Source organism: Pseudophryne corroboree, chromosome 3 (genome assembly GCF_028390025.1).
Source record: "Pseudophryne corroboree isolate aPseCor3 chromosome 3, aPseCor3.hap2, whole genome shotgun sequence".
Taxonomy (NCBI): domain Eukaryota; kingdom Metazoa; phylum Chordata; class Amphibia; order Anura; family Myobatrachidae; genus Pseudophryne; species Pseudophryne corroboree.
In genome coordinates, this window is record NC_086446.1 from 425,712,729 (window position 1) to 425,727,115 (window position 14,387).

Below are 14,387 nucleotides of genomic sequence, written 5' to 3' on the forward strand. Positions count from 1 at the left end.
GTTAACAGTATGAACAATAACATAGCCTCGGTTCAAACCCGATCAACTATAACATAACCCTTATGTAAGCAATAACTATATACAAGTCTTGCAGAAGAAGTCCGCACTTGGGACGGGCGCCCAGCATCCTCTACGGACTACGAGAAATAGATTTACCGGTAAGTAAAATCTTATTTTCTCTAACGTCCTAGAGGATGCTGGGGACTCCGTAAGGACCATGGGGATTATACCAAAGCTCCCAAACGGGCGGGAGAGTGCGGATGACTCTGCAGCACCGATTGAGCAAACAGGAGGTCCTCCTCAGCCAGGGTATCAAACTTATAGAACTTTGCAAAGGTGACCCCGACCAAGTAGCCGCTTGGCACAGTTGTAGTGCCGAGACCCCCCGGGCAGCCGCCCAAGAGGAGCCAACCATCCTAGTGGAATGGGCCTTAACCGATTTAGGCAATGGCAATCCTGCCGAAGAATGCGCCTGCTGAATCGTGTTACAGATCCAGCGAGCAATAGTCTGCTTTGAAGCAGGAGCGCCAACCTTGTTGGCCGCATACAGAACAAACAGAGCTTCGGTCTTCCTGATCCTAGCTGTTCTGGTCACATAAATCTTCAAAGCCTGGACCACATCCAGGGACTCGGAATCCTCCAAGTCCTGTGTAGCCACAGGCACGACAATAGGTTGGTTCATATGAAAAGATGAGACCACCTTGGGCAGAAATTGCGGACGAGTCCTCAACTCTGCCCTATCCACGTGAAAAATTAGGTATGGGCTTTTATATGATAAAGCCGCCAATTCCGAAACCCGCCTTGCAGAAGCTAAGGCCAACAACATGACCACTTTCCAAGTGAGGTATTTCAACTCCACTGTTTTGAGTGGTTCAAACCAAGATGACTTGAGGAACCTTAATACCACGTTTAGGTTCCAAGGCGCCACCGGAGGTACAAAGGGAGGCTGAATATGCAGCACGCCCTTCACAAAAGTCTGTACTTCAGGAAGAGAAGCCAATTCTCTTTGAAAGAAAATGGATAAGGCCGAAATTTGAACCTTTATGGACCCTAATTTTAGGCCCAAATTCACTCCCGTTTGAAGGAAGTGAAGCAGACGACCCAACTGGAACTCCTCCGTAGGAGCAGCTCTGGCCTCACACCAAGAAACATATTTTCGCCATATACGGTGATAATGTTTCGACGTCACGTCTTTCCTAGCCTTGATCAGGGTAGGAATGACCTCCTCCGGCATCCCTTTTTCCGCTAGGATCCGGCGTTCAACCGCCATGCCGTCAAACGCAGCCGCGGTAAGTCTTGGAACAGACAGGGCCCCTGCTGCAGCAGGTCCTGCCTTAGAGGAAGAGGCCACGGATCTTCTGTGAGCAACTCTTGCAGCTCCGGATACCAAGTCCTCCGTGGCCAATCTGGAACAATGAGGATTGTGCTGACCCCGCTTATTCTTATTATTCTCAACACCTTGGGTATGAGAGGAAGAGGAGGAAACCCATAGACCGATCTGAACACCCAAGGTGTCACCAGAGCGTCTACCGCTACCGCCTGAGGGTCCCTTGACCTGGCGCAATACCGCTTTAGCTTTTTGTTGAGACGGGATGCCACCATGTCGATTTGAGGCAGTCCCCATCGATCCGTGATCTGTGCGAAGACTTCTGATGAAGTCCCCACTCTCCCGGATGCAGGTCGTGCCTGCTGAGGAAGTCCGCCTCCCAGTTGTCCACCCCCGGGATGAACACTGCTGATAGCGCGCTTACATGGCCTTCCGCCCAGCGTAGAATCCTGGTCGCTTCTGCCATGGCCACTCTGCTCCTTGTTCCGCCTTGCCGGTTTATATGAGCCACTGCCGTGACGTTGTCCGACTGAATCAAAACCGGTTTTCTCCGAAGCAATTCCTCCGCTTGACACAGGGCGTTGTATTTGGCCCTCAACTCCAGGACGTTGATGTGGAGACAAGTCTCTAGGTTTGACCAGAGACCTTGGAAATTTCTTCCCAGTGTTACTGCTCCCCAGCCTCGGAGGCTTGCGTCCGTGGTCACCAGGACCCAGTCCTGAATGCCGAATCTGCGACCCTCTAGTAGGTGAGCACTGTGCAGCCACCACAGGAGAGATACCCTGGTCCTGGGAGACAGGGTGATCCTTTGATGCATTTGTAAATGGGACCCTGACCACTTGTCCAAGAGGTCCCATTGAAAAGTCCTCGCATGGAACCTGCCGAAGGGGATGGCCTCGTATGAAGCTACCATCTTCCCCAGAACCCGTGTGCAATGATGCACTGAAACCTTTTTTGGTTTTAATAGGTTCCTGACCAGGGCCATGAGCTCCTGAACCTTTTCGATAGGAAGAAAAACCTTTTTCTGGTCGGTGTCCAGAATCAGGCCCAAAAAGGTCAGACGGGTTGTAGGGACTAGCTGGGACTTCGGTATATTGAGAATCCAGCCGTGTAACTGCAACGTCTTCATGGACAGAGACACGCTGTCCAGCAACTTCTCCCGAGATCTCGCCTTTATGAGGAGATCGTCCAAGTATGGGATAATTGTGACACCCTGCCTGCGCAGGAGCACCATCATTTCTGCCATTACCTTGGTGAAAATTCTCGGGGCCGTGGAAAGCCCAAACGGCAACGTCTGAAATTGGTAGTGACAGTCCTGCACTGCAAATCTCAGGAACGCCTGGTGAGGGGGGAATATCGGAACATGAAGGTAAGCATCCTTTATGTCCAGGGACACCATCCAATCCCCCCCCTCCAGGCTGGCGATGACCGCCCTGAGTGATTACATTTTGAACTTGAACCTCTTCAAGTACAGGTTCAGGGATTTTAGATTTAAAATGGGTCTGACCGAACAGTCTGGTTTCGGGACCACAAACAGGGTTGAGTAATATCCCTCTCCCTGCTGGAGATGAGGAACTGTGATAATCACCTGTTGAATATACAATTTTTGGATTGATGCCAACACTAGCTCCCTCTCTGCCGGGGAAGCCGGCAGAGCAGATTTGAAAAACCGGCGAGGAGGCAAGTCTTCGAATTCCAGCCTGTATCCCTGAGAAACAATCTCTAATGCCCAGGGATCCACCTGTGAGCGAACCCAGACGTGGCTGAAAAAATAAGAATTTACTTACCGATAATTCTATTTCTCGTAGTCCGTAGTGGATGCTGGGAACTCCGTAAGGACCATGGGGAATAGCGGCTCCGCAGGAGACTGGGCACATCTAAAGAAAGCTTTAGGACTATCTGGTGTGCACTGGCTCCTCCCCCTATGACCCTCCTCCAAGCCTCAGTTAGGATACTGTGCCCGGACGAGCGTACACAATAAGGAAGGATTTTGAATCCCGGGTAAGACTCATACCAGCCACACCAATCACACCGTACAACTTGTGATATGAAACCCAGTTAACAGCATGATAACAGAGGAGCCTCTGAATAGATGGCTCACAACAAGAACCCGATTAGTTAACAATAACTATGTACAAGTATTGCAGACAATCCGCACTTGGGATGGGCGCCCAGCATCCACTACGGACTACGAGAAATAGAATTATCGGTAAGTAAATTCTTATTTTCTCTGACGTCCTAGTGGATGCTGGGAACTCCGTAAGGACCATGGGGATTATACCAAAGCTCCCAAACGGGCGGGAGAGTGCGGATGACTCTGCAGCACCGGATGAGAGAACTCCAGGTCCTCCTCAGCCAGGGTATCAATTCGTAGAATTTTGCAAACGTGTTTGCCCCTGACCAAGTAGCTGCTCGGCAAAGTTGTAAAGCCGAGACCCCTCGGGCAGCCGCCCAAGATGAGCCCACCGTCCTTGTGGAATGGGCTTTTATTGATTTAGGCTGCGGTAATCCTACCGCAGAATGCGCCAGCTGAATAGTGCTACAAAACCAGCGCGCAATAGACTGCCTAGAAGCAGGAGCACCCAGCTTGTTAGGTGCCATCAGGATAAACAGCGAGTCAGTCTTCCTGACTCCAGCCGTCCTGGAAAAATAAAATTTCCAGGGCTCTGACAACGTCCAGCAACTTGGAATCCTCCAAGTCCCCAGTAGCCGCAGGCAGCACAAAAGGTTGGTTCAAGTGAAAACCTGAGACCACCTTCGGGAGAAACTGAGGACGAGTCCTCAACTCTGCCCTATCCATACAGAAAATCAGATAAGGCCTTTTACATGACAAAGCCGCCAATTCTGACACACGCCTGGCCAAGGCCAAGGCCAACAGCATGACCACTTTCCACGCGAGATACTTTAGCTCCATGGTTTTAAGTGGCTCAACCAATGTGACATTAGGAAATCCAACACCACGTTGAGATCCAAAAAGTGCCACAGGAGGCACAAAAGGAGGCTGAATATGTAGTACTCCTTTAACCAAAGTCTGAACTTCAGGCAGTGAAGCCATTTTTTTCTGGAAGAAAATCGACAGAGCCGAAATCTGGACCTTGATGGACCCCAATTTGAGGCCCAAACGTCACCCCTGCTTGCAGGAAGTGCAGGAAGTGCAGGAATCGACATAGTTGAAATTCCTCCGTCGGGGCCTTCATGGCCTCCCACCAAGCAACAAATTTTCGCCAAACGCGGCGATAATGTCTTGCGGTGACATCCTTCCTGGCTATGATCAGGGTAGGGATGACTTCCTTCGGAATACCCTTTTCCTTTAGGATCCGGTGTTCTACCGCCATGCCGTCAAACGCAGCCGCAGTAAGTCTTGATACAGACAGGGTCCCTGCTGCAGCAGGTCTTGTCTAAGCGGCAGAGGCCAAGGGTCCTCTGCCAGCATCTCTTGAAGTTCCGGGTACCAAGCACTTCATGGCCAATCCGGAACCCCGAGTATGGTTTTCACTCCTCGCCTTCTTATTATTCTCAGTACCTTGGGTATGAGAGGTAGAGGAGGAGACACATAAACCAACTGGTACACCCACGGTGTCACTAGAGCGTCCCCAGCGATCGCCTGAGGGTCCCTTGACCTGGCGCAATATCTTTTCAACTTCTTGTTGAGGCGGGACGCCATCATGTCCACCCGTGGTCATTCCCAACGGTTTACCCGCATTTGGAAAACTTCTGGATGAAGTCCCCATTCTCCATGGTGTAGGTCGCCCATCGGAGAATCCTTGTGGCTTCTGCCATCGCCATCCTGCTTCTTGTGCCGCCCTGTCTGTGTACATGGGCGACCGCCGTGATGTCGTCTGATTGGATCAGTACCGGCTGGTTCTGAAGCAGGGGCCTTGCTTGGCTTAGGGCATTGTAAATGGCCCTTAGCTGCAGAATATTTATGTGAAGCGAAATCTCCTTGGAAACTTCTTCCCTGTGTGACTGCACCCCAGCCCCGAAGGCTGGCATCCGTGGTCACCAGGACCCAGTCCTGTATTCCGAATCTGCGGCCCACTAGTAGATGAGCCCTCTGCAGCCACCACAGCAGCGACACCCTGTTTCTTGCTGACAGGGTTATCCGCTGTTGTATCTGTACATGGGACCCGGACCATTAGTCCCACAGGTCCCACTGGAACGTCCTTGCGTGGAGTCTTCCGAATGGAATTATGCTTCGTACGAAGCTACCATTTTTCCCAGGACTCGTGTGCATTGATGTACCGACACCTGTCCTGGTTTTAGGATGTCTCTGACTAGAGATGACAACTCCTCAGCTTTTTCCACTGGAAGAAACACTCTTTTCTGGTCTGCGTTCAGAAACATTCCCAGGAACAGAAGACGTGTCGTCGGGACCAGCTGTGACTTTGGAATATTGAGAATCCAGTCGTGCTGTTGTAGCACTTCCCGAGAGAGTGCTACCCCCACTACCAACTGTTCTTTGGACCTCGCCTTTATCAGGAGATCGTCCAAGTACGGGATAATAAAAACTTCCTTCTTGTGAAGGAGTATCATCACTTCGGCCATTACCTAGGTAAAGACCTTCGGTGCCGTGGACAACTCCAACGGCCGCGTCTGGAACTGATAGTGACAGTCCTGTACCACATATCTGAGGTACTCCTGGTGAGGGGGGGGGGATGGGGACATGCAGGTACGCATCCTTGATGTCCAGGGAGACCCTGTAATCCCCCTCGTCCAGGCTCGTAATAAGCGCCCTGAGCGATTCCATCTTGAACTTGAATCTTCTGATATAAAAGTTCAAGTATTTTAATTTCAAGATGGGTCTCACCGAACCGTTGCGGTACCACAACCACTGTGGAATAGTAACCCCTTCCTTGCTGAAGGAGGGGCACCTTGACAATCACTTGTTGTGATTATAGTGTTGAATATCCACCAACACCGTCTCCCTGGCAGAGGGAGGTGCCGGTAAGGCAGATTTTAGGAAACGGCGGGGTGAAGAACGTCTCGAACTCCAGCCTGTACCCCTGAGATACTACTTGAAGGACCCAGGGATCTATGTGAGAGAGCCCACTGTCCGCTGAAATATCTGAGACGGGCCCCCACCGTACCCGGGTCCGCCTGAGCAGCCCCAGCACCATGCTGTGGACCTACCGGACGCAGGGAGGACTTCTGCTCTTGGGAACTAGCTGTGTGTTGCAGCTTTTTCCCTCTACCTTTGCCTCTCGGCAGAAAGGATGAGCCTCTAGCCCACTTGTTTTTCTGGGGCCGAAAGGACTGTACTTGATGATACGGTGCTTTCTTTTGTTGTGGGGTAGCCTGTGGCAAAAAAATTAATTTCCCAGCAGTAGCTGTGGAAACGAGGTCTGAAAAACTATCCCCAAACAGTTTTACCCCCTTATAGGGCAACTTCCATGTGCCGATTCGAGTCGGCATCGCCTGACCATTGCCAAGTCCATAACCCCCGTCTGGCGGCAATGGACCTAGCGCTTATTTTTGATGCCAGCCGGCAAATATCCCTCTGTGCATCATGCATGTATAAGACCACGTCTTTTATATGCTCTATTTTCAGCAAAATATTGTCCCTATCCATAGTTATTTTCCGACAGGGAATCTGACCACGCAGCGGGAGCACTGCCCATCCATGCCGAAGCAACGGCTGGTCGCAATATAATGCCCTAGTGTGTGACCATATCTTATAGGGTAACCTCCTGCTTTCTATCAGCAGGTTCCTTCAGGGCGGCCGTACCCGAAGACGGTAGTGCCACCTTTTCTGATAAGCGTGTAAGCGCTGTATCTACCCTATGGGGTGTTTCCCCGCGTGACCTATCCTCTGGCGGGAAGGGGTACGCTGCCAATAACCGTTGTAGAAAATATCAATTTCTTACCGGGGGAAGACCACTCTTCCTCACACACCTCATTTAGTTTCTCAGATGCAGGAAAAACTACTAATAGTTTTCTCTCACCAAACACAATACCCTTTTATGTGGTATAATCATAAATGTGTAATACATTTTTCATTGTCTCAATCCTGTAACGGGTGGACCTATTTGGAGGGTACACCAGTCTCATTGATGTCGACACTGGAGTCAGTATCCGTGTCGACATCTGTGTCTGTTATCTGAGGTAGCGGGCGATTTTAGAGCCCCCCATGACATTTGAGACGCTGGAACAGGCACAAGCTGAGTAGCCGGCTGTTCCGTGTCGTTGGCCTTTTATGTAAGGAGTTGACACTTTCACGTTGATCCTTCCATAAGTTCAACCACACCGGTGTCGACCCCGCAGGGGGTGACAACATATTTACAGGCATTCGCTCCGCCTCCACCTCATTATCCTCCACATACCTGTCGACACAGCCGTACCGACACACAGCACACACACAGGGAATGCTCTGATAGAGGACAGGACCCCACAAAGCCCTTTGGGGAGACAGAGGGAGAGTATGCCAGCACACACCAGGGCGCTATATATCACAGGGATAGCACCTATAAAAACGTGTTTTCCCTTATAGCTGCCTATATGTTGTATACTGCGCCTAAATTGTGCCCCCCCCCCCTCTCTTTTTAACCCTTTCTGTAGTGTATTAACTGCAGGGGAGAGCCAGGAAGCTTCCCTCCAACGGAGCTGTGAGGGAAAAATGGCGCCAGTGTGCTGAGGAGATAGGCTCCGCCCCTTTTTCGCGGACTTTTCTCCCGCATTTTTATGGAATCTGGCAGGGGTTAATATACATCCATATAGCCCTGGGGGTTATATGTGATGTATTTTTGCCAGCCAAGGTGTTTATATTGCTGCTCAGGGCGCCCCCCCCCCAGCGCCCTGCACCCTCAGTGACCGGAGTGTGTGGTGTGCATGAGGAGCAATGGCGCACAGCTGCAGTGCTGTGCGCTACCTTGGTGAAGACTTATGTCTTCTGCCGCCGATTTTCCGGACCTCTTCTTGCTTCTGGCTCTGTAAGGGGGCCGGCGGCGCGGCTCTGGGACCAGACTCCGAGGCTGGGCCTGTGTTCGGTCCCTCTGGAGCTAATGGTGTCCAGTAGCCTAAGAAGCCCAAGCTGGCTGCAAGCAGGCAGGTTCGCGTCTTCTCCCCTTAGTCCCTCGATGCAGTGAGCCTGTTGCCAGCAGGTCTCACTGAAAATAAAAAACCTAAAACTAACTTTTTCTAAGAAGCTCAGGAGAGCTCCTAGATTGCACCCTGCTCGGTCGGGCACAAAAATCTAACTGAGGCTTGGAGGAGGGTCATAGGGGGAGGAGCCAGTGCACACCAGATAGTCCTAAAGCTTTCTTTAGATGTGCCCAGTCTCCTGCGGAGCCGCTATTCCCCATGGTCCTTACGGAGTTCCCAGCATCCACTAGGACGTCAGAGAAACAGAAGACGAGCCCCCACTAGGTCTGCCTCCCCCCGGGAAGCCCCAGCGTCATGCGGTGGACTTTGTAGATGCAGGGGAGGACTTCTGCTCCTGGGAACTAGCTGTGTGCAGCCTTTTTCCCTTGCCTTTTTCTCTGGCAACAAAGGACGATCCCCGTACCTTCTTGCTTTTATTGGAACGAAAGGACTGCATTTGATAATGAGGTGCCTTTTTGCTGCGGGGGGACATAAGGTAAGAAATTTGACTTACCAGCCGTAGCAGTAGAGACAAGGTCCGAGAGGCCGTCTCCAAACAACTCCTCCCCCTTGTAAGGCAAGGACTCCATATGCCGCTTTGAATCGGCATCTCCCGTCCACTGCCGGGTCCACAGGAGTCGCCTAGCAGAAATAGACATAGCGTTTATTCTGGAGCTTAGTAAACAAATGTCTCTTTGAGCATCTCTCATATACAAGGCAGCCTCCCTGATATGCTCTATGGTCATTAAAATGGCATCCCTATCTAAGGTGTCAAGCTCCGTAGATAAGGAATCTGCCCATGCCACGACAGCACTACAAACCCAGGCCGACGCCATAGCCGGTCTAACAATAGTACCGGAATGAGTGTAAATGTGCTTCATGGTAATTTCCTGTCTGCGATCAGCAGGATCCTTGAGGGAAGCCGTATCCTGCGAAGGCAGTGCCACCTTTTTGGATAAGCGTGTCAGCGACTTGTCTACTTTAGGCGCAGATTCCCATCATATCCTATCCGTTTGTGGAAAAGGATATGCCATAAGAATCCTTTTGGGAACTTGTGGTCTCCTATGTGGAGATTCCCAAGCCTTTTCGCACAATTCGCTCAGCTCAAATGAGGACGGAAAGGTGACCTCAGGCTTTTTCCCTTTATACATGTGTACCCTCGTGTCAGGGACAGGGGGTTCCTCAGTAATATGCAAAACCTCTTTAATGGAAATAATCATGTACCGAATACCTTTTGCCACCCTCAGCTGTAATTTTGCATCTTCATAGTCGACACTAGAGTCAGTATCCGTGTCGGTTTCTGTGTCATCGAACTGGGATATGGTGCGCTTCTGAGGCCCCGAAGGTCCTGGCGCCACAGGGACAGGCATGGTCTGGCTACCTGACTGATCCCTAGCTTCAGCCTTGTCTAACCCTTTATGCAATAGATTGACATTTGCATTTAAGACATTCAGCATATCCACCCAGTCCGGTGTCGGCGCTGCCGACGGCGATATGACATTCAAGCACTCCCCCTCCACATTAAGCGAGCCTTCCTCGTCAAACATGTCGACACATGCGTACCGACACACTTCACACACACACACACACACACACACACACACAGGGAAACTCTTTTCTGAAGACAGTATCCCCTTTAAGGCCCTTTGGAGAGACAGAGAGAGAGTATGCCAGCACACACCCCAGCGCAATAACCCTGGAGACCAACACAAAATGTTTTTCCCCAGCCGCACTGTATAATATGTTATCCGCCAATTATGTGCCCCCCCCCCTTCTCTTTTAAACACCCCTTCACCGTGTGTAAGCAGGGGAGAGTCCAGGGAGCTTCCTCTCAGCGGTGCTGTGGAGAGAAAATGGCGCTGGTGAGTGCTAAGGGAGAAGCCCCGCCCCCTCGGCGGCGGGCTTCAGTCCCGCTCAAAGTTATTAAAAAATGGCGGGGGCTCTTTTATATACATGTACAGTGCCCACCTATACATGTATATTGTCTTTTGCCATAAGAGAGGTGTTATATTGCTGCCCAGGGCGCCCCCCCTGCGCCCTGCACCCTTACAGTGACCGGAGTATGTGAGGTGTATGGGAGCAATGACGCACAGCTGCAGTGCTGTGCGTTACCTCAGTGAAGCTCTGAAAGCTTCTGCCGCCTGAGACGTCTTCTGACTTAGTTTCTTCTGGCTCTGTGAGGAGAACGGCGGCGCGGCTCTGGGGGTGGATGCCTAGTAAGAACCTGCGTTCACCCCCTCTGGAGCTAATGGTGTCCAGTAGCCGAGGAAGCAGAGCCTATCAATTAAGAAGGTCTGCCCCTCTCTCCTCAGTCCCTCGATGCAGGGAGCCTGTTGCCAGCAGTGCTCCCTGTAAAAATGTAGAAAAAATCCAAACAAAAATGCTTCCTAGGTAGAGAACTCCGGGGAGCTCCCTGCAGTGCACCCATCTCGCTCTGGGCACAGTGTAAAACTGAGGTCTGGAGGAAAGACATAGAGGGAGGAGCCAGTGCACACCCAGAATCCAAAGCTTTCTTAAAGTGCCCTATCTCCTGCGGAGCCCGTCTATTCCCCATGGTCCTTACGGAGTCCCCAGCATCCTCTAGGACGTTAGAGAAAATTAGCAAAACTGCTACTAAATAATTCTTAGCAGTTTCTGAGTAGCTCCGGACCTACTCACAGATTGCGATCAGCTCAGTCCGTTTAGTTCCTGGTTTGACGTCACAAACACACCCTGCGTTCGGCCGGCCACTCCCCCGTTTCTCCAGCCACTCCCACGTTTTTCCCTGACACGACTGCGTTTTTTTAGCAAACACCGGGAAAACGCTGAGTTACCGCCCAGAAACGCCTCTTTCCTGTCAATCATTTACCGAACAGCAGTGAGACTGAAAAGCGCCGCAGAAGCCACAGCAAAACTGCTAAGTTTTGTGTTAAATAACTAAGCACATGCGCCCTGCGTGCCTTGCGGATGCGCAATTTGAAACAAATCGCAGCATAGCGAAAATCGGCAACGAGCGAACAACTCGGAATGACCCCCAATGTGTCAAGGAGACACTGAATACCTGTAGCTGTAAACCAAAATAGAGTAATTTTCTTTATTTACCAAAAAAAATTACTAAACTGGTCCTTTTTCAGCTTTTATAACTGCTGAAGCTTAGTATTATATTTACAGCTCTCCAGTGGGAGACAATGCAGAGCAAGTGGACATAATGTAAACACTGTGCAACAGCTCTACACTCAGATACATAGCAAATAATACATTGTACTTTAGTTAAATAACCCTTTTATTATTACCTTGGAATTGCGAAAAGCCATGATTGGTCTGTTCAGTGGGAAGCAAACTGATCCTGTGGACAAAATAGCCACTGCTGGCTTCATAACATTTAGAGTGGCCCCAAATGGGTAAACGAACGTCAGGCCCCTGTAATAATGAAGAAAGGGAACATGAGTGGAAGAGATGCCACTGAATACTGTAGTGTACATAAGAGGTATAGTAGTACAGCAAAAGTGCTATTGCCAATATGGGAAGCATGAATCAAGAGTAAGTGGCGTTAAATGAAGAGGTCAAAAAAGATTATGGCCCTCTGGGTTAGAGTGTGAGCTATGGAGGTTAGGCACAAGAATACTAAAAGCTGACTAAGCCCCCTTGTAAGTCATATGTGTACCAAGTTTGTTGTAAATTGGTCCAGGCATTCCGGAGTTATGCTGTATCCTGAAACAATCTGTGCTGCTGTCCCACCCCTAGGGGTGCTAGGGGTGTCTAGCCCCCACAGAGTTTGTTCCCAGATTGTAAATCGGATGTGTCCCAAGTTTGGTGTAAAGTGTTCCAGACCTTCTACAGTTATGCTGTCTGCTGACACTCTGTGCTGCTGCCCCCCACCCCCGTAGGGGAGCTAGGGTTGTCTGACCCCCACAGTTTTTGTTCCTAGGGTGTAAGTCATGTGTGTACCAAGTTTAGGAAAAATGGAAAAAAACACAGAGAAGCGCTGTCATTGAAAGTATTATACAATTTTTTTAAAAAGTAATTATCACAAGTTAGTGAATAAAACCTGGTATCCTGTGGCTTGAAAACACAACAAGTATTATGTACCAAACATCAATAGCTTAGATTTACGGTAGCAGAAAATAAATGGTACATTAAAAAGCTCCCCTAAAATAATGTAACCACCTGTGCTTCAGATGGTAATACAGCACTTGTAATTATAAGAAGCTCCTTGCTGAAAGCTCCACATGTGGGCTGTTTGGACGTATAAGCTCGTTAGATGTTTTATGAATTTGAAAGTCCATCCGTAGTGTAAATATAATAAGCAGTTCACGTTTGTGTTGTCCACTTAACAAATATCTGCTCCCAATAATCTTATTCAATGTTTGAGAGGCTTTTATCGGGTAGCTTTAATAAGCGCAGTTCAATGCACAGCACGATGACATTTAAGCTTAAACCGCTATTTAGACAGTCTAGTGTTGTGCTTACCCCAGCCTCTGCTGAAAATAGGATTTTGGTACTTACCAGATAAATCCTTTTCTTTGAATCCATAGGGGGCACTGGAGTACTCTTGGGATATGGACGGTTCCACTGGAACTAGGCACTGAACAGTTAAACTTTGACTATATCTCCCCTCCATACCCCAGAGTACCTCAGTGTTTTTTTACTGAGCCGAACTGGAGCTATAGAGACAATGGAGACATACATATAACAAATAAAAAAAAAATGGACAACAATAAAGTTGACACAAACAAAAAATGACAACTAACAGTTGACACCAACCCGACAGAATTTCTAATTTGAAACAGTCGGTAAGAGTGTGTTACCATAATATTCCCTGCACTTACCACAACCAGGTAACAACTGCTCTGGGTGGGCATCCAGTGCCCCCTATGGATTCAAAGAAAAGGATTTATCTGGTAAGTACCAAAATCCTATTTTCTTTTTCATCCACTAGGGGTCACTGGAGTACTCTTGGGACGTACCAAAGTTTCCCCCGTGGGCGGGAGAGCTATTTGGCACCTGTAACACTAAACGGCCAAAGCTAGATGCTGATGCCGCAAAAGTATCAAACTTATAAAAGCGCACAAACGTGTGCACTGACGACCATGTAGCCGCACTGCAAAGCTGTGTCGTAGAAACTCCCCGACCAGCTGCCCATGAAGTTCCCACAGAACGTGTGGAATGAGCTGTTACCGAAGTAGGCGGCTGTAACCTAGCCTGAAGATGAGCCTGACGTATGGTCAGTTTTATCCATCTGGATAAGGTCTGCTTAGATGCTGGCCAACCCCTCTTGGCAGCATCATAGAGAATAAACAACGTATCCGTCTTACGAACCATGGACGTTCGAGACACATAAACGCGTAAAGCGCGTACCACATCCAGAGTTTCAGAATGTCCTGATAACACAGGAACTACTATTGGTTGGTTGATGTGAAAAGATGACACTACCTTTGGTAAGAAAGCGGAATTTGTCCGAAGTTCCGCTCTGTCATCATGAAACACCAAATATGGCGGCTTGCATGACAAGGCACCCAAATCTGAAACCCGCCTTGCCGAAGCCAAGGCTAGAAGAAAAAATTGTTTTCCAAGTGAGAAATTTAATATCCACTTGTTGTAAGGGTTCAAAATGAAAAGACTGTAAGAAATCTAAAACCAGATTCAAGTCCCATGGCGCTGTAGGTGGAATGAATGGAGGCTGTACTCTGAGGACACCCTGCATAAAGGTGTGTACTGATGGCAAAAGAGCCAATCGTCTTTGAAAGTAAATTGACAAAGCAGAAATCTGCACTTTTAGTGTGGATAGACGTAGACCTCCATCTAACCCCATCTGTAGAAATAACAAAAGACGGGATAACTTGAAAGAAGATGTCGGAAATTTGCGAGCTTCACACCAACCTATAGAGGCACGCCAAATTCTGTAATAATGAGCTGCCGTAACCGGCTTTCTAGCTCGTAACATGGTTGGAATGACTGATTCTGGAATGCCCTCTCTTCTTAAGAGGGCGGTCTTCAACAGCCA

General features: G+C 49.4%; 1 protein-coding gene across 4 annotated transcripts in view; it reads right to left on the bottom strand.

Moving 5' to 3' along the window:
* The window catches only part of IFT52 (intraflagellar transport 52), a 120,744-nt gene that overhangs the window by 19,237 nt on the left and 87,120 nt on the right, over positions 1 to 14,387 (bottom strand). For all 4 annotated transcript variants that reach the window (XM_063960294.1, XM_063960295.1, XM_063960293.1 and 1 more), the window contains one exon: positions 11,677 to 11,803. In XM_063960294.1, coding sequence (XP_063816364.1) covers positions 11,677 to 11,803 — 127 coding nt within the window. The remainder of the gene's footprint in view (positions 1 to 11,676; positions 11,804 to 14,387) is intronic.